Here is a 21,368-nt window from a genome sequence, read left to right as displayed (position 1 = left end):
AGAAACTCTTGCCAGAGGGAAGAGGCAGGGCTTGCTCTTGACACACCCAAAACTTTGGAGGCGGGGGCAGACAGTTATGTGTATTCTTAGAGCACAAGAAAGTATATGTTTGAAAAGGACTGACAGAGGACTGTGCAAAATTGTAAAAATGTGTAAATGAACTGTATTGCTAATATGAAAATTCTGGTCACGGTTTAAAACTACTCAGAACTCTGTGCTGTGTTCATGGACAAGACTACAGAATTTGTGGTTTTGTAGCAATTGTGACGATGCCAGAAACATGAAACTTCACACGATTATGCCCAGATGTGCGCACATATGTGTAAAAAAGTGGACAAATCTGACATCGGGTACTGGACCAAAAGTGTGAAAAATTTCCAAATCTAGACCCCAGCTCTCACCAAGACGGGACTCGGACGAATACTTGCTCCAATATATATCTGATATAAATATGCTATTGGTATTAAGTTTCCAAAATTGTAAATATGTCTTGTATGAAAAATAGATGTCATGTGCAGAAACAAAGGGGAGGTTCTCCTGGATTATAAAATACAGAGTCATCATGACACCAGGTTTTCTTCTCAAATCAGGGGAGAGGAAATACCCTAACCAATAGACTATCTAGGAGGTGTGCCTAGTAGAAGTCAGTATACCCACCCTTTTAGAAAATACATAAATAGAGATAGCTTAGGACCTAGAAAGGGACACATTCATCCACCATCTGATTGCTGGCGAAGCACTTTGCAAGAGAAATCCATATTCCAGACTATAGAACTTTGAAAGCAGAAAGGCCCAGTTCCAAAGCTGAACCATTCTCAGCTTGGCCTTTAATAAATCCTGAAACCAGGCTTTACCCCAGACCTCCAAGGGGAACAAAAAAAGAACAGCCTGGCTGTGCTGCTTTCTTGCTAAGAATTCTTGCCAGAATTCAGAGATCCGACCCAGTAGAGCTGAGCTGTGACCAGATAGCAGCGAACCTGAACCAATTCGTCAGATCCAGTCCAATATCGCTGTACAGTGTCCAGAGTGTCGTGCTGAATGCATAACCAGAGCGCCTTGAGTCCAGTCCGGTGTGCTAGCAGAATTCCAGTCCAGAAATCTTTGACCAGATCCCTGACGAGTCCATTCCAAACAGTGGTAGTGAGTATCCATAGCATAGGATTGTTTCTAGTATATGTATTATCCATAAGTCATCCCTATCCAAACCCACTCTCTAATATCCAGAACTGCATTGTAGAAAATCTTTGGTCTTGTCTGAATCTTTCTCTCATCCCTATAGTCCTTTGGTAAATGTAGTGTTAAAATGATCTTTGCGCTAATATATTTGCTGAAGAAAGACAAGCGTCTCGGCTGGCAAAAACCAGACAGAGGCGTCGCTGGACTGGTGGCTGTGCTGTAGTGTAGTTTGTGGCTTCATAGACTCCCTAGTATAAGAAACTTGTTTGTAATTTTAAAAAAGCGCAACCTTATTTTATAAATTTTGACTCTTTCTGAAATAAACGGACCTCTACAAAAACCTTCATAATTTCCCCACCGTGCATGCTAGAAAGGAAATTTAAGTGTCCACTTGAAGCTAACATCCTCAGCTTTCTTGCAGTATTTCCGCAATCGCGCTTATCATGCGTGGAAAAGTTTGCCGCAAATTTTTCGTTTGGCTCAAATCTATCACGTGTGAAACAGCTTTACATTGCATCCGACCTCAGGATTAAGTTTTCAATCTGCTAGTTATTCAATAATCATTGCTAGTGTTTATCTGAAACTATACAAAGTGACTCCCACTAGTATTGAAACCATTTTAGTGAATTAAATCCATTTTCAGTGTTTTTACCATTCCATTCCAAGTCACATTCAAAACCATTTTGACAAGTTGCAATCATTCCTGTTTTTCCCTGTGTTTGCTGGGGGGAAATTGGGATTGATACTGTAATTGTTGAGTGTGTATTTCTGAAACCTGTTTTCTCTCCTTCCATCTCTTTATGCTGCATATTGGGGGGGATTGATTAGTGTGCAGGGGGAAAGAGTGATCACTTGAATTTTGATTGAACCCACACAAAGTATTATTCTATGCTGCATTATCTTTCCTATTATTACTCTGTGTGATTAAAGAGAGTTATTGTGACATCACCCCATTGGTTATCATTGTATAAATATTAAATAGTGTGATATATACATATATGTATTGTCAAAATCCATAAAATAAATATTTTAACTTTGCAAACAGCCTGCTTCCTGGTTCAGTGTGACCGGGGGGCTTCAAAGAGAGGGGCATGATATAAGGGTATATCATTCAGAAATAAAATAACTTATAGACATAAATAAATAATTAAGGGTTCCAACTGTGCATCACACACTAGGCATTGACTTAGGTGGAGTGCCGGATTGAAATCACTTACAAGATTGGGGGCTCGTTGCGAGATTTCTGAATTAGACATACCACTTGTGACAGTCTAATACAGTGTGCTAACTAACGGGGTACATAATCCCTGTTAGGCTACCACGCTGTGTTACACTGTTAAAAGCACTGCTCAATTGGAACGCTCTAAGGAATTGGTCTGTTTTACAAAAATAAAATAAACTCCTGTATGTCAGGAAGAAAATCAATATTTCCAGAATGGCGACTTTGGTAGGGATCAACATGGCTAAAGAACACCTAATGCATACATTATTTGTAAGGGGTGAATGGACAGAGCAGGATCAGAATGTGTGGTTGCAGGCAATCACAGAACAGACCACTGCAACAGGGTTAGACACATGGCAAGATCAGGGTCCATTACGCGTGGCCCTGAGTGAACTGTATATGGCCCCTAAAGAGCAAAGCAAGATTGACTAAATAGCGGCATATCTGTACCTCCATATTGGAGCAATACAGGACAAATATGCCTAGGGCCAAGATCTGGCAAACAAGCAACTGCAGGCATAAGAAAAGGCCCACACTGATCTGGACTCTGTAGAGCAGAGGCTGCAGAGGAGCCATGAATCAGAAAATGTAATTAGGCAGTATCTAACCAAAACAAAAGAAGATATGGGTATCCTGAAGCAGGAGAAGGTAGAACATGATACCAGAATGTGTGGCCTTGCAGAAGGAGTACCAAGAAAGTTTGGACTCTCTACTGCAGAGTCAGAAAAAGCTGGAGCAGCAAATAAATTTAAACAGGACATGTGCAGAGCAGGTAGTCACCCTGCAAAGCTGCCTAGACAAAGAAAAAGAAGAGAATAATAAACTAATTCCGAAAGACCTGGACACCCAGGCAGAATTTGATGAAGAGCGCCAGAAAACTGGTGTGCTCCAAAGACAGAGGGATGATTTGGCTGCACAGAGGCATACCCTTGCTCAGGAAAGCGACACCTTAGGCCAGGAAGTCTGTTATTTAAAAGAGACGATAGAAGAAAATCACCTGGCCCTTGAGGGACTGGGTGACCTCCAAAAAGACCATGGAAAATTATTAAAGCACACCAGGAGGGTGGAAGATGCTCTAGCAAGGAAGGACCAGGCCAGTATGGACAGGACCCAGACGGTAACCCTCTTGCAGCAAAAAATGGCCCAGTACTCTAAATTGACACAGGAAGCACAGAGAGACAATGAGGCTCTCTGTGAGAAAAATGTCAGGCTCCGCAGACAGGTAGCTATGCAAGAGCAATTGATAGAAACTAGCAAGGCCTTGATAGATGAACAGAAAGTTCAGGTTCTTGCATGGCAACTGGCAGCAGGGGCTGAGAGGGATGAGTTCTGCTGGGAAAGGGAAACACCTGAGCATAACCTCAGGAACCCTAGTACCAGATGCCTTCATCTCTTCCCCATGTCCACTGGCGCACATGAGCCAAGGGCCATGGGGATGGCAGACTTCAATCCAAGGAGGAATATGGGGCTCATAGATCAGCACCTCCCAAGAATGGACAGGCGGGCATCTGGGTATTGGTTCCCAAGTACTGTCAAATTTAGTGGGGGACTCCATGAGAGTAGGCCCACTAAGGGCATCCTGCAAACCTCTGCCCAGTTAGGACAGTGGTGTGGAACTCATCAAATCCTGGGAGTAAGGATGAATCAGAAGACTCCTCTGAGTGCCCCAGGACACAGGAAACTAGGCCCCCACATTCTGCCAGCCATTCCCAGGCTTGCAGAATCCGGGAGAGCCTAGAAGACCAGCCGGGCACCTCTGGTAGCAGCAGTGCCTCTGAGTCAGAGGAGGAGTGGACCAGGGTTACCCTAACCAAAAAAGCAAACAAGGCCAGAAGGTCTTTGCTCAAGGATCCCCTAAAGCAAATCAAAGAGATAAGGAGTGTCATCATGCCCTATCATAAGAACGCAAAATATTCTGTTTGGGAGCAGTTAGAGCTCTTTGAACAGATGATGGAAACTTTCCATTTGAAGGACAGCAAAAGCTGTATTCAGTATGTGAAATGGACCTTCTCTCCAGAGTACTCCAGCTTCTTTGTGGGGCTGGAGAACCAAAATGATTCTAGAGGTCCACCTATAGGGCGTCGATCTTGAAACATTTTTCTGTGCACAGAAATCCTCAGGAGGCTCGCAAGGCAGCCTACAACTTGCAATGTGGGGAAGAGTAGGCCCCACAAAAATTTGTTCAGAAATTAAAGCATGCCTTTACGCAGACCACCAGAAGGGTGCGCACTGACAGCAAAGAGTTTGTGAATACTTTCTTCCGCACTCTCCCCAAGTACATCATGACCCAGCTGGTGAGAGATTTTTACGAGAAAAGATCACTAGACTGGGTCATTAAACAGGCCACACAAATTTATGAGGTGCAAAAGCCCATAGAAAACAAAAATACTCCAAAAAGTCCCAAACCAACCAACACCCCTGCTGCTGCTAAGGTGGCAGAGGTGAAAGTTGCCCCCAGTTTAGATTTGGAGATGGGGGGCCTAAACAGAATCAGAATAATCCCAAGCCCAGAAGGCCCTCGGGCCAGTCACAGACAGGGAGCCAGGGAGGGAATCCCACCAATGGGACCCCTAATTCTCCTGACTACATCAGCCCCCGCTACAAGGGGAATAGACCCATCCTGGGTTATGTGTGGACTCCTCCAGCCCAAGGGGGGGATCCAACCAAACAGCAGCTAACCCAGGAAACTTCCCTCCGCACTTCCCGAGGAGGGCAGTAATTCCCCAAATACTGGACAGAACATCTTCCCAAGGTGCCCGCAAAACGTTCAACCCCAAAACAATCCATCCTTCTTTCCCCAATTTCCTGAGCCCAGACAACCCAATCCGGGAGAGGGGAGGCCAAGGGTGGACGGGTACCCAAACTTTCCAAACCCGGGGGTACCTACCCTTTCCGGGATAAGCCCAGGGGAGAAATAAGGACCCAATATCAGCCTTAGCGGGTGTCACAACTAGAGTGCCAGGTCCAAAACATGGCACAGGATATGGGTCACATGCCGAGGGCTCAACAGAACCCTCAGATGAGCATGCCGGTGCAGAATGCCTCAAACTCCAGACCTGGTGCTCCAGAGCAATGACGGGGGAAGAACCCCGACAACCCACTGGTTCCCAGGGAGGAGGCACAAGGGGAAGGGAGGTGTAAAGCCTTGGAGGAAGCTTCCTTCCCCACTTGTCAAAAGCCCCTGGAAATCGAGGAACCGGAACCAACATCTCCTGCCCCTGAAAGTCTGCCACCCAAGGAGCAGAGGGGGGTAGGAGAAATAAAGAGCCAAAAAAGAGCCATTTTGAGGAGGAGGTACAAATCTTCCAATTTGAAGGAGAGGGGTCCTCAGAGAATCCTGGGAAAGGATTTTCTCCTTCAGAGATGAGGGAAATCCTCCCAAAGAAAAATGGGTCCCAAAAGATCCAAATCCAGACTGGCTAGTGCCGCCCATCAGCCAACCTCAGAAACAACAACATGAAAATCCCCTGGTTCAAACCTATCCTGGTAACTGCCTCCAAAAAGGGGGGACAGCCCAGAACCAGAACCAGGGGAACCCAAAACTCCGCCCATATCTAGTTGCACCTTTTCTTTTCAGATTCCCAAGACTCCAAACAGAATTCTGCCCAAATCACCTCTCTATCCGTATCCAAAACCAAGAAACTAAACCACCAGTTGTCCAAAAATGTACATTATCTGGGCCCCCTTGAGGAGAAGGAGGGAAGATTCTATGCCCCCGTTCAGATACAGGGGCAGTGTACAATTTTGGCACTGGTAGACACTGGATCCCAAGCTACCCCTCTGTCAAAAAGGGCCTTTAACCAACTGAATTCAGGAAGGGGGGAGAAATACCAAATTCCTCTCACCCCTCTTCCAGGACAACTTCAGAACTTTGACGGGAAGGAAATTCCCATCAAGGGGACTGCAGATTTTGACATTTAAATTGGGTGACACAAGGAGAAGCCCCCGGTCTTAGTTGTAACTCCAGAGGACACCCCTTGTTTACTAGGAAATTACATCCTGCATAGGTTGTCACCCCTAATAGATTGTGTAAGCAAGGTCCTCTGGACCCAGACTAGCCAATCAATAAAGTTTAAACAGAGTGTCAACCATGTTAGTTTAAACGGCACATGCCACATCGTTGAACAAAAATCTGACCAAGTAGAATTTCACTTACAGAACAACCAAATCCCAGATGTGACAGCAATAGTAGTAGGACAACAAACTGGTGATGGGGGGGTCCTCTCTATTTCTGAAAATCAACCTTCCTTCCAGTCTAAGGTGGCAGTCCACACTGGAAGGAAATACTCTGAAATTCTTTACAAATTCACAATCAGAAAATACCACTCCTATAGTCCAGAAACATGAGAAACAGCTCAAAGCCTGGCTGACATTCAGCAAATTGGAGAGCAGTTGTTCATCCCTGTTCAGTTAAATGAAGGGAAGGACTCTGTTCTCGCACGAGTGTGTGTTAACAACGGTAAGAGCTTCATCAGCGAAGCCATGTTCCGCAAACTCCCAAAAGATCCAGCCATTCCCACATTTAAACTGATAGACAAATGGGAAATGCACCTGGAAAAACCAATTTTAAACGTCCCCTGCCAAGCAGGTGTATGCTCAAAATCTCCATAGGCAACAAGAGCATAGTCCATAATTGTTGGTTCGTGCGAGATGTCACTGCCGCCTTTTACTCAGGCAGTGACATTCTCAATCGCTTTGCCATTAGTTTGGACCTAATAAACTTCAAAGCTTGGTCCCGATTAGCGGATAATCCCATGGGCTTTGATGACCCAGAGAAAGCATTTAGGTCAGCTAAATTGCTGCCTTATGAAATTCAGAGTGGAGAGGAAGTCACCATCCCAGAAAGGACTCGACAATTCTCCCTGGAAGTGAAAGTTAAAAGAGGACAGAAATTGAAAAACCCTGACACCTATATTCATCTTAATGCTTATTTCCAACAGCAAGGGTTGGGGCTGAACCCAACACCACTAGTCAACATAGAACATGACACCATTTCAATAGAGATGGATAACAGCGACTTAAATAGTATCACTCTAGCCACAGGCACCATTATTGGAATGGCGGTTGATGACCGACATTTTTCCATAGATGTAGACAATGAACTGTTAGGACCAATCCCCAAGGACTGTTTTGACAGTGATAGTGATGACAATACAACACCAGACCGGATCTTTACCCGGCCTGGGGGGAATTTCCTCGTGTACACTTCCTGCCCTTATGGTAAGGAAGATGTGACCTGTGACTTCAGGAGGGATGATGTGATTTTCCAAGTCCGCGAGGACTGCCTTCCCCACCTGAAGCCACCAGTCCAAATCAGCACTTTGACCAGTGACTTCTCCACCCAGCTGGAAGAGGCCGCTGAGATAGCAAAACCAGAAGTCTTTCCAGGCTTCAGGCAGATGGATGAAGAGAGGGTCAACCTAGCTGATGCCTGTGAGACTCTGGAGCAGAAGCAAAATTGAAACAAGTTTTCTTAGATTTTCAGGATCTCTTTGCGATGGACTCATATGACTGTGGTCGCACCGACATCCACACAACAACAATTCCCACGGACCCTGGCATGACTCCAGTGTTTGTGAAGCAATATGCTTGCCGCTCGCATCAATGGAGTCCCTTACTGAAATAATTAAGAAACTTGAGTCCCGTGGGATAATCCGTCCAGTCGACAGCACCTTCAATAATCCGGTGCTGGGGATTTTGAAGCCAAACGGCCAGTGGAGACTCTGCGCCGACCTTAGGGAGCTCAACAAACGGATCCATACTTCCTGATGGCCTCTTCCCTACATTGACCAAGGCCTGGCCCAGATCCAGGGGTCACAGGTATTCATTGCAATAGACCTGGCCAATGGGTACTGGACTGTACCTGTCAGTAGGGAGGACCAATACAAGCTGGCCTTTACCTTCGGGGGGCAGCAGTACATATGGACCCGAACTCCCTTCAGATACATCAACTCTGGCAATGATTTTAACATTTTTTTACATAAAGCCATGCCCAACCTGGGTGAAAGGGGTAATCTGGCTTATGTAGATCATGTTTTCATCAAAAGCTCAACTGTGAAGGAAAACATAGCGGAGATCAGTTATGTTCTGACCCAGTTGAGGGCTGCCAGAGCAAAACTTTCCTTTCAAAAGGCTCCCTAGTATAAGAAACTTGTTTGTAATTTTTTAAAAAGCACAACCTTGTTTTACAAATTTTGACACTTTCTGGAAAAAACTGACCTCTACAAAAACCTTCATAACTTCCTCACCGTGCATGCTAGAAACGAAATTCAAGTGTCCACTTGAAGCTAACAGCCTCAGCTTTCCAGCAAACCTAAAACTCCTTGTAGTGTTTCTGCAATCACGCTTACCGCGTGCAGACATTTTTGTTATGAATTTTTCGTTTGGCTCAAATCTATCACGTGTGAAACAGCTCTACTTTGCATCCGACCTCAGGATTAATTTGTCAATCTGCTAGTTATTCAATAATCATTGCTAGTGCTTATCTAAAACTATACAAAGCGGCTCCCACTAGTATTAAAATCATTTTAGTGAATTAAATCCATTTTCAGTGTTTTTACTGTTCCATTGAAAGCCACATTCAAAACCATTTTGACAAGTTGCAATCATTCCTGTTTTGCCTGTGTTTGCTGGGAGGAAATTGGGATTGATACTGTAATTGTTGAGTGTGTATTCCTGAAACCTGTTTTCTCTCCTTCCTTCTCTTTATACTGCATATTGGGGGGATTGAGAAGTGTGCAGTGGGAAAGAGTGATCACTTGAATTTTTATTGAACCCACACAAAGTATTATTCTATGCTGCATTATTTTTCCTATTATTACTCTGTGTGATTAAGAGAGTTATTGTGACATCACCCCATTGGTGATCATTGTATAAATATTAAATAGTGTGATATATATATATATTGTGAAAATCCATAAAATAAATATTTTAACTTTGCAAACAGCCTGCTTCCTGGTTCAGTGTGACCGGGGGGATTCAAAGAGATGTGCGTGATATAAGGGTATATCATTCAGAAATAAAATAACTTATAGACATAAATAAATAATTAGGGGTTCCAGCTATGCATCACACGCTAGGCATTGATTTAGGTGGAGTGCCGGGTTGAAATCACTTACAACCGAGAAGGAAAGCATGCCAGATTTGGAATTCCTTTTCAACGACTGGAAGAGGGAACAGTTCCCGATTCCTTTCTCACTGATTTTTTTTTCGGAGGCACTCATGGTAATGCCTGATGGCCACGTTCCACGGATCATTCTTACAGTTTTTCTGTTCATTTTGCGTGGGGATAACTACTAGCATTCATCTGTTCCTGCAAGATCCTAAGTCTGGTCCAATCGTGAGGAGATTGCTCACAGCTATGATAGAGCAAGTTCTTCAGCTTCCTGGGTACAGTGGGGAAAACACAAATGCCCCTATCAGCTGATAATGCGCATAGACTGGTCAGCTTGGTGTTCTATTATCTGATTGAGGAATGCACGCATCTTTTTGGAAGACAAACTGATGTCTACACCTTCTTGAGAGGAATAATGCAGCAGGTAATGAAATATTGAGAGACATCATAACACAAGTTAACATATATTCTGAGAGAACACTGAGAACTGAATGAGACTTTTGAGGGAAAAGATCAAAAAGTCTACTGGTTAAAGTACTTTGTTTCATGCTCGAGGAGAATCTTCATGTCGTCTAGTGAAAGGATGATTTGTTGTCTTCACTGGGAATTGTTGTTCATCATCATATAGTCAGTCAGCTGAAGCTGATCGAGGAGCATGTGGAGCAGACTCAGCAGCTTCCAGAGTATTGCATGATGTTGCCCGATTAAAGTTTTTTTTTTCTTCCTTAAAAAAGAGTAAGAATGGGCAGCATCATTAGCAACAACATCATGGCCGACAGCAAGAGACATCCACAATGCGCAAGAAGCTTACTTGTATGTGATTTACACATAGTTATACTGCTCTCTCTTACAGTACGCACTGCTTACTATTTAGATGCAAATAGAGTAAAGATTCCTGTGTATCCTCCAATGCAGAAGGAGGGTACTAAGCAACAGAGACACTATGTAATCATCCCTATTCCAGTAGGCAGTGTAAAAATGCCTAGGTCTATGACAAATGATACCAGACATCTTTCTTTAGGAAAAGGTGTTCTAGAGATTGTCCTTGAGCACCAGAAACATGCTCGAAAGGAAAGACAAAGAAAGAGATTGTTGGATTAAGCCTACACAGGTAGCACATGTAAAAACACCCAGCACACTGATGAATGTTTCTATGATTGGTCCAGTAAGAAATAATTGTGCTGACATAAGTAATGAGATAATTTTAGAAGCACATAAGAAAAGAATGAGACCTATAATTCTAGAAGCACATAAGAAAAGAATGAGACCTAAGGAAGTGCTATGGAGTATGATCATGAGTTGAATGACTACCTGGACAGCACAGCAAATTCGGGAAATAACATATGGTATCAGCATATGAAGGAAGTGGGAAGGAGTACCTCAAAGGAGGAATGCTTCGTATGTGCACTCCTGCCTTATAGCTTGGAGGAGTGCAAGATCTTCAATCTTCATAACTATTGAAATAGAAGTCCTGACTGCACACTGCATATCACACCTAGCATTCTGTTGCACAAGAGGCCAGTTCATGGGTCGAACAGAATATCTCAAATGGGCAACTGAATGGACAGATCCGGAGGAAGATGATAATGTCCAAGACACTAAGACAAGAAATCGGGTGCATTCTAAGAATCACGTGATCAGATATGAAAAGCCTGGAGTGAAAGGAGCTGGAATCAGGTGGGAAGTAAACAGAAGACATTCATAGATGGAAAAAGAGAGGCCAGATGCAAATTTGAGGATCAATGTTATCACCAGATGGTTGCGAAGAAGGTGTGGTGATCTGCAGAGACTGGTTAATAATGGGTCACTACCAGCCAACTATTGAGAATGCACAACTGCTGTGTAAACCTTTATGGTCGAAACCTTCTAAGCTACTGACCTGGGTCGAAGATAGAGAAGGACCCTTGCAGTTAGTGCCTTTGGAGAGTGCAAAGCTGTGCTTCAGAAACAATGGCACACAAAATGTTGGAGAGAATCAGATCTGTAGTCGCATCTTTGAGGCACAAGGAATGAACATTGTGACAGCAGTGATAATGCATCACTACTGGGCTTGTGGATCCAGAGCATATATGAAGTTACCCAAATATTGAGGAGGATGATGCTCAGTAGTGAATGTCCATGTTCCAGCATTGTTGATTTCTAAAAGTGACTTAAGTCTTGACAGTTTCCCGAAAGCAGATGCTCACCTGAGGAAGAAGAGATCTGTGGAGCTGATTAATTGAATGAAGATGGATAACTATTTCTCAGCAAAGTCAATAGAAGCTTTTGACTCCATCTCGTATGAACACAGGCTGTTCAGCCAGACTTTGTCAATATTCACAATGATCTTCATGCCGAGAATCCAAGTTGGAGCAAATACCAAATGTCTGCAGATTAACAGATGGGAATTGCTGCAGACAATCAACACTACCATAAAGGGATTTAATGCTACTAGAGAAGAGATGAGAGCCATACGATTGATGTCTCTTCAAAATAGATACGTCCTGGACATGATCACAGCTCTGGATGGAGGTGTTTGTTCAAAAATCAGGGAATCATGTTGCACATTCACACCTTGTCACCTTGACAGAGGCCATAGAGATGCTGACGAAGCTACTCGTCCAGATTATAGACGAAGTGGAAGACATTGCTGATGATAGCTGGTTTGCATCGCTCTTTTTTTGGGTTCCCCAATTGATAGCAGACATGTTCTAGTTCCTTGGAGCCCTGATCGTGGTTGTGTTGCTTGGATTTTGCGTGATCAGGATAATACTCTCACAATGCAAGAAGACAGCAAAGAAAGCCATAAGGATGAAAATCATGATTGATGTTGAATCAGGATGGAAGGCTAGAGATCTGACAGATGAAGAAATCAGAGACTTTGTGAAGGCCAGCATCCATGGACCTGAGGGAACAAAGTTCCTGTATCTAAAGAACCATAAGAAGTATGTGGGAAGATGGATCTATTGCAGTCCAAGTGGACAGTGCATGCTCATGACTTGGAATAAGGATGAGCATCTGAAATCAGCTGGATTCCTGAATGGAGTCATAAAGATATGGATCCCAAAGAAGCATTTCTTCAGACGAGGATGTCTAGATATGAAGGATGATGGCAGAGTGGTCGATGAATCACCCAGAGTGCGGAGTGTAGAGAAGGAGCCAAGTTCCCCCACCTGAACCACCTCGCCCATAATGCCTATATGTTGAGACACAAGAAAAACCATTGAAAATACAGATACTAAGGAGAATCCTGGCATCAAGGTTCCCATTGAGAAAACCATACCTGCATAGAGACAGTATGATGGCCATTTGAATGAGATCCCAGAAGAAACAGGACAGCTGAATGGAAGAGAAGAATGGTGATGTCACACAGAGCAAGACTGACGTACATAAAAGAGATGCAAAGACAAGAGAATGAAAATATTCTATAAGACATCAAGAAAGTGTCAAAGATAAGTGATATATTGGGCTCAAGATGAAGAAACCTATGCTACAGAACTAATGAAGATATCAAGTCATTTTACATGTGTACATATGCAAAGAAACGCAAGCACACAAAGTATTCTTGAGGCTAGGTTTATAATGAATAGATTGCAGCATGCGCCAACGTGTGTATCTATATATATATATATATATATATATATATATATATATATATATATATATATATATATATTTAGGAGTGAGTAAAGAATTGATGTTTTCACTACGTTTTATAGCAGAGCTGGACTAGCAAAGGAAGACCCTTCCAGTGTGTCGCAGTTAAAAGCAATTGAATTAACAGAAGTGACAGAAGTGAAAGGCAAGGCCGAATGAGCCCAAGAAGCCAAAGTCGTATCAGGCTGGGATGAGCAGACATTGGATACAAATCGTCTGAAAGAACGAAACTCCTATTCAGGAGGCATGGACAAAAACAAGGAAGACGTCAGAGGTATATTAGAAAATAGTATTTTAAATACACAAGAGCTCGATTTTGTGGTCCTCAGTCACCACGTGGAAGGATAAAGTTGGACAAACATGACGACCACACCTACGCATGAAGGCAAAGCATGCCTTCAAACCCCTGAATTCTCCAGAGCAAAGAACACTCCCAAGGACAAGTTCAAAGTCCTAACTGACAGCAGGCCACTGAGGTGATGATAGATGATATGCTAATTGGTGGGAAGCTATGGTTAAAACTAGCTCACAAGCACCTGAAAGCCGAGCCTGCGTGCTGCTAACCTAGGTGTAAAAGTACTGACAGAGGTTAGAGTGCCAACCAAAGGTAGAGGGCCGCATGATTAAGGGTTCTATAGTTTGTGTAACCAATGGGAGGTTGTGTATTTAGTGACCTGTTTGAGGGGAGGTCTTAGTTGCCCCACCTGATGTTAAGAAGCCTATCATTTTCTTAGACTAGTATGTTCCCTCCAGCCCTATCACTTTCTTTAATAGGTTTTTGTAGTTTGCCACATAGGATGACATTACTTTGTTATAAAAGTAAGGTTTTTAGTAAGATGCATTGGGAAACTATGTGCTAAGACGTCCGTTGATGTCCGTTGTACTGCATGTTTTAGATAAATGATATTAAAAGAGTTACCTTTTTACCTCGTTTTGATTATTGATGTTTAAGTAACTTTTGCATCCCCATTCATTTCAAGGGTATTCCTACCATGTTTTAAAGGGCTGGGTGGACCCCCAGTTCAATAACCCAAAGACTCAAACTAACCATGCGGTCAGAGGTATAGATAATGGCAAAAAAAACAAAAGTATGTTCTGTGTTGACACATACTCATCTAATTTCAAATAATATTAGGCACTTGGTTTGTCACTTAACCACACTCATGCAATTCCCGAAACAGACCCTTACATCAGGACCTTAAAATCAGATCACAATCAGGATAAAGAGGTTTTCATTGGAGAGAACACATGATAGTTGGTGTAGAATGATAGTTTCAACAAATCATTTCTTCTATATTGAAAGATTGTGTATTTATTTATTTAGAAAAATCAATCAAATACACAATTCATCATTATCACATTTAAAAAATATTGCATCTGTGGGGCTAGTAAATGTGAAACAAAGTATCAATACTAGTCCATTTAACAAACAATAAGTCCTGTCTTATAAAATGAAGCCGAGGCCATATCCACTCTATTCTTCTGTATCTGCTGTCTAAACACAGGAGTGGTCATCAACATAGGTCTTATTTCCCCTCGCCCCCTGGTTGTCCTCCTTCAGTCAAACACGTCTTCTACCAAGTGACATCTAGTGTCATTAACACAAATAAACCATGTTGAGAAACATTGTTTCGGCCCCTACTGGTGCAGGGTGATACTCCTCCTCGTTTTAATTTAAAATATGGACAGAATGTAAATCAGCAAGCAATCATGCACAGTATCCCCATTTGAGTGGTGCATTCTGCTCCTAAAAAACATATTTCTTTCTATACACAGCCTCTACTCCACAATGTTCCATTACATTGTGTACTAACTCACAATTCTCCAACTCAACAAACTATCTTAGAACTTAAGAACACATTGTCCTCCTCTCGTTTGCAGAACTCGGGGCCACCTAACGGGCCTGACAGGCACCAATGCTATCGCAAAACATTCTTCCCATGCTGAATCGCTTGGCCCCTTTGTTTGCAGTATCTTCCATTCTCTTATATTCTCCATGAACATTTTCTTTCCTACAACAGACTAATGTCTGCATACCGCTGATGGAGGCAGAGTGTGCCACTCCAGAGATAAACGTAGGTACTCTGAAACTACTGCAGTGGTGATTTGGCACAGCATAAAATCCTTCTGACAATTATTGACATAACTGTATCCAACATGAAGGTAACAAGTGAACATTTCCTATGAGACCAACATTTCTATTTTAGTAATGTACAAGTTTGCTCAATCAATTCTTCATTACTGGATATACAAAAAGAAACACACAAAAACATTTTTAACCCCTCCTTAAATGCTGAGCTCTATGCAGGTCTATGCAAATAGGGCAAGCATACTCGTCCGTAGCACTTAACGGGTTAAGGTGCTGTATAATATGTGATTTGCTATGCAAATGAGGAATAAAGTATTTCTTCATAAGTACACACCGTTGCCATGGTAATATGTGGATATGTCTATTCACACGACCTCCAGCTAATGTTTTGTTCTTTTATTTTTGAAGGAGTCTATTGTAGATGAAGAGGAAAGCCACAAAGATGAAAACATCCACCTGACTCGATTCCTGCGTGTTCTGGCCAACGTCCTCATAATATGTTGTTTGTGCGGAAGTGGTTATCTCATCTATTTCGTGGTAAAGCGGTCGCAGACCTTTTCGAAAATGCAGAATGTTGGATGGTATGAAAGGAATGAGGTACTTCAACTCATACATTTCATGCACAATAGTTAACCGTTGTCATGTTGTTCTGTGATATGAATGTCTAGAAAACGAGTCATAGTGGTGTGATATAACTGTCTCACGCACTCCTGAAAACCTACTCTTGCTTTAATGAACATTTGGAGGTGCTCATGTTACATAAACCTTGCATCCATTCAGTGGAATGTTGCACTGCTTTTTCAGTAGGGGACTAAATGCTGCCTCTTGCATCCAGCAAGGAATGCAAAGGGCATTTGCATTGTAGCTCTTCCTAGGTCCCAAGTTAGGATCCTGCCTTTATCTGTCAGCTTTACATATGGCCACTGATAGGCCATTACATTGTCTTGGTGCAAAATTGCACTGCTGAAATGCATATTTTCATTGGGAACATTTTTGCCCTGGTTCAAATACCAGTGCTTAATTGCCCTGCACTTGTGCAAACTTTGTGTACAAAGGGGTATGTTGTTCATTAACACATTCCACCGCAAAATGTGACTGCTTGAAGCTAGTTGTGCATGGTGGCTATTCCTAAAATAAATCTAATACGTGCCTGGGTTGTGTCGAGACACACTCATATGCCCCACTTGTTAATGAAGCCTTCCACATCCGTGCACCATAAAGGAATATGGTTTGTTAATTACAAATATCAGCAGCCTAAGTTATTTGGTACCAATCTGATATATTTTGTTTTATGGCTGTATTCTCATGTGAGAACTCAATAAGTAGCTATTTCCAATGCCATATAGAGGTGGAGGAAGGCAGTTGGTCAAAAGAGGGGACTTTCTTTGAGGCACTTATGGAAAGTCTTAATTGAGCTTTATAGACCTGATCTGAGGGCCTTACCAGAAGATAGGGCCCCTAAATACTGAGTTAAAGGCCAGAGCACAGCAAGGGTGATTAATGAGGTATACAATCCATAAGGCTTAGTATGGTCCTAAAGCGCGGTCTATAGAGCTATAGCAACCCTTCTCGCAAACAAGCATTGGCAATGCCAGCAGGTTTGGCTTGTGTGTAGGCATGTTAAAGATATTTGCTAGAGACTGCAATAGTGTTATTAACAATTAGTACCCGGCATGGGCGGCTGAAAAGGAATACTGTGTGGTGATTGGCTCATTTGCGAGCCATACCACACGGTATTCCCATCCACGCCGTGCAGGCCGGCACTCAGTTCCCGGCAAGGGGCGTGGCAGACCCTCAACCAATGAGGAGGCTCGAAACGGGGCAATCCCCACTCTGAGCCTCCCCATGGCTGGAGGCTTCCTTCGTCCCCCGCCGGGGACGCAGGTAAGATTTTCTTTTTTCCCCAGCCTTTCCTCCCTCCTCCCTCCCCACCCCACTTACCTTCTATCCTGCTGTCTCTGGCGGGGGACGATGGAAACCTCCAGCCGTGTGGAGACTCATAGCGGGGCCATCCCCTCTCCAAGCCTCCACACAACTGGAGGCTTCCATCGTCCCCCACAGGAGACCGCTGTATGTTTTTGTTTTGTTTTTGTTTTTTCTTCCTCCCCATCCCCTCCCTTCCGCCCTCCCGACCCCACTTACCTTCTTTTTTCTTCTGGTCTTGGAAGCGAACGCGCTGGGAACACTGCTGTTCCCAGCGCGTCCGCTCCCGATGGCCACTATGGAAAGGGAAAACGAACTACGTTTTACCTTTCCATAGTGGCAGCCATTTTTTTTGCCATTTTTTTTTTGTTTTTTTTTTCGAAACGTGTTTCGGAACAGAAAAAAAATCAATTAGTACCCCGGTCAAACGGGCCGGGGTACTAATGGCAATAAGCCACTCAGTGGCGGGCCAATACCGTCCCAAGGTAATGCCCCCGGGGCACCGTTAAGGGTATTGGCCCGCCACCTCGTGGCTTATTGCCACATTAATGGACATTACCCTTGTGTTTTTGTGTGCATGCTGGAAATGTACTAAACACATAAAATAATATATGATTGAGGATAAGAAAGAGAACCTATATGGACAGATTAACTGTAAAAACAAAGGGGGTAATCTATTGCATAGAATGCCAAACCCCACAGAAAGTTAATTTATGGATTTCAGAACAAAGCTCCAGAATTAGATGCAGTATTGCGTCTTCCACACTTGTCCAACATTACATAGAAAATGGTCACACATCGGATGACCTCTTTTGGTGGCCTGCAGACAAAATGAATCCTGGCACGGATGCAGACAGTGAACTCAGCCATAACCAGTGCAGTGGCCACATATTTGTGAACATTGGAATCAAGGACCAATAGAAATGTAAACAACACATCAACAAAATAAGCGATATAAGTGAGTTATGCTGCATTTATTTGCACTGATTCCTTTGCTCCAGCATTTGGAGTGCTTTTAAATACCAGTCAATAACTGTTTCATGTGTAATTGTTGTTTCTAGAGCCATTATCCAACATGCAGCAACGACATGTATAATCCCACCTATATATAATCATATGGAGATGATAGGTAAGGATGCATTATACACATTGTGGCAATCAATGTTCCCTAAAACATAGCAGACACAACAATAATTAATGATTCTATCAACTGCTATTTCTGGTTATAATGCCAGATGTGTGATCGACATCTATTGATTTATCCAAGATGACAACTTGAATGTTAGTTAATCAAGTACTTTGGGTCCTTCGGCTATTTAATTGATTGTCTTATGCCGTAACGTAGCCAGGTGACATGCATGTCAGGCTATGTTGGCCAGATATCCATAAATACACCAGAAGATTAGATCTACACAAATACATTAGATCAACTTAGTATTCTTAGAATTATTTATGAAGAACTACATTTTGAAAAATGATCATGCAACAAATGAACTATGCGCATTCATAAACATTGTATTGACTTTGGATTATCGTTCTTTCCTTTCCCTCTCAGACATTAGAGAACGTATATTGCAGCAATTCATTCATGTTTTTAATTTTTGCATTATATGTTCTGTTGTTCATTATCAAAAAAATATGTATTTCTATCCCCATCAATATGTTTAAATAACATATCTTTCTTCAAATTGAGCATCAGTTTTTGCTGTGTACTTTTGTTTTTCTAACATTGATGTATCTTTGTAAACTACAGCCTTTCCTGATTTTACTGTGAAAAAATGTAATTGAAAGATGTGATATATTTCTTTATTTCATGTCTTCACGATGATTGTTTGAACAACATTTCCCTTTTTCATCTGATTGCCTTAGAATTAAGACATGCCATGGTTATCAATGAAATGAAAAGATATATTATTAAACAGTGAAATTAGCCAACTAGGGCATATCCAGTCTGTTGTACTATATAGTAGTATAAACTAGCCATCAATGGTAGCAGCTGCAAAATGGTGTGAGTACCTAGGACTAAAATAGCAGTGCCTGGTTAATGCCTAATACTTATTCACAATCCCAAACTGCTGGCTTTGCACATGCTGGTTTTTAACAGCACTTCAGCGAAGGACACACATATTTCTTATAAATTGAGTGGCTGAAGACAGGCCTGGTTAAGCCATTTTTATTACACACATAACTCGTCTAGAACTCCAATTAAGTCATCAATTCTCAGAAAAATGCTTTGGAAAAACACTGGCAGGCACTTTGAGCACAACATTTGATGGTATGGCTTGAAAAAGCTAGCTCAAAGAGATCCTAGGAGGAAGTGTTTTGGGTGAGGAGGGGCAGGAATTGGGTGGGAATGGCAATAGGGATCAGCATGGCCAAGGACAGTCAATGGGGTAAAAAACTAAACAGCACCTTCAAGCTTTGTGTCCCTCCTCATATGCCATTTGGGCGGGTGTGTCCTATGCCAGGTTCCACCCAGCATCATATCCCTTGCGTTTCCCTAGTGTTTCACAATCAGTAATTTGCCCTCCCTCCTACCCCCTCAGCTGTACCAGCTTCCACCCCACAGCACAAACACATGTATGCATACCACACATACACACATTCAGAAATGCAGACTCACACACTCAAACAGACTCACCCAGTCAGACATGCTCATACGATCAACTTGTCTTACCTACACATGCACACACATGCACACATCTTTTCCATGGTGATCCCAATGTCCGCGCTTGGTTACACCCTCTTGTCCCCTCTCCTAGGCAGTAGACAGCCGGCACAAACAACGAAGGAGGTGAAAGTGGCAGCAGCTCAAATGCCCAGACATCATGAGCCCTTTGGGGATTCTGGCCAGGCACGGGGCTGCCTAAAATGAACAATTAAAACAAATTGGGCATATCCAACATCTCCTCCTGCCAGGGTCTTTTCTCGCCCCCTGCTTGATATCTGCTGTGGGTCTCAGTAAGCTGAATAGTCACTTCTAAAGAAATCAAGAAAGAACTGCAATATTTTCTCAGAAAATATCAGCCTTTGTGGATTGTGACCTGTATGTAGTTTTTCCACATGAACATTGGAAGCCATAGGAAAACAATAATTATATTGATAACCATAATAATAACAATAATAATAATAATAATGATAATAATAATAATAATAAAAAAACTGAATATGATGCAAGACCAAAGTGGAAAACACAGAACGTACTAAGCAGCACTTACCATACTCACCCCACTTACAAGTATCCATTTGATCTTAAAAAATGACCATCCATGTAAATTAGCTTTCAGCAGGATGCACTTGCCATGCTTGATGGAGCAGCTGGGGTTCCTCTAAAGATTCACCTCCAATAGGCATTCCACTTTCAGATGTTGTAAAATGAAACCAGTTAAGAGGCAATTAAGGATGTCTGGGTGAAGCATGGGCGAAATTGGCAGCATTTAATTTTGTTTTTTTAGATTTTTTTTACTACCCTTTTCAGGTTTGTATAAGGCGACATCTGTGATGTCATCATTGTGGTCATAGTCTGCGCAACAGGGACACAAAGTTAAGGTGGCTTTAACTGAATTTCCAGGGTTTTGTTGAATTAAGTTCTCACCTTAACGTCCCTGCAACTAAAGTTTTTTCCTTGAATATATATTACACGGAGTAGTGGCCATGTAGTTATGGTTAAGTTGCTAAACCCGTAGGAAGACCACTTTTTTGGCAGTTTATAACTTTGCTCCCCCTGGACCAATCCTTACCAGACTTTACAAAAAAATATATAGCCCGCTCTGGAAAGTTGGGAGAGGTTTCGTGGAGGGGGGGCAAAGTTATAGGGGGATCCCAACTTTTTTTTTCTCCATAGACTGAATGGGCAACACCTACAGGCAGAACGGCAGCACGGATTTTAACCAAATTTGCGGCAGGGGCTTGGTTCCAAAAGTCTGCTTTTGTGTGTTTGGTGGAAATCCGACCAGCACTTTTGTTGCAAAGAACTGAAATGTACGTCTCACCCATTTCCCTGTTCGCTCCATGATGTCGGCGAACATTGGACGCGGCCGGTGGTTGGCTGGAGGGAAGCATGGTGTGCGTCAACATTTTTGGGAAACGCCACCATGGTGTATCAGAGGATAGTGTGGCGCTGAAAGGGCCTGGCAAACATACTTTACGTCATGTGGTGTTGGGAAGAAGGGATGGAAAGGGTGGGGGAGTGAGAAGTGGTTCCTCTG

The 21,368-nt window shown here is 42.7% G+C and overlaps 1 protein-coding gene across 1 annotated transcript in view; it reads left to right on the top strand.

The window, feature by feature from the left end:
- The window catches only part of LOC138568821 (transmembrane channel-like protein 2), a 636,652-nt gene that overhangs the window by 298,826 nt on the left and 316,458 nt on the right, over positions 1 to 21,368 (top strand). Inside the window, exon 9 of the mRNA XM_069646590.1 lies at positions 15,646 to 15,834. Within this exon, the coding sequence (XP_069502691.1) occupies positions 15,646 to 15,834 (189 nt within the window). The remainder of the gene's footprint in view (positions 1 to 15,645; positions 15,835 to 21,368) is intronic.

This window comes from Ambystoma mexicanum, chromosome 2q, assembly GCF_040938575.1.
Source record: "Ambystoma mexicanum isolate Mex_15411 chromosome 2q, UKY_AmexF1_1, whole genome shotgun sequence".
In the NCBI taxonomy this organism is placed as follows: domain Eukaryota; kingdom Metazoa; phylum Chordata; class Amphibia; order Caudata; family Ambystomatidae; genus Ambystoma; species Ambystoma mexicanum.
Note: the sequence above shows the minus strand (reverse complement) of the source record. Positions and strands in the feature narration are given on the sequence as shown.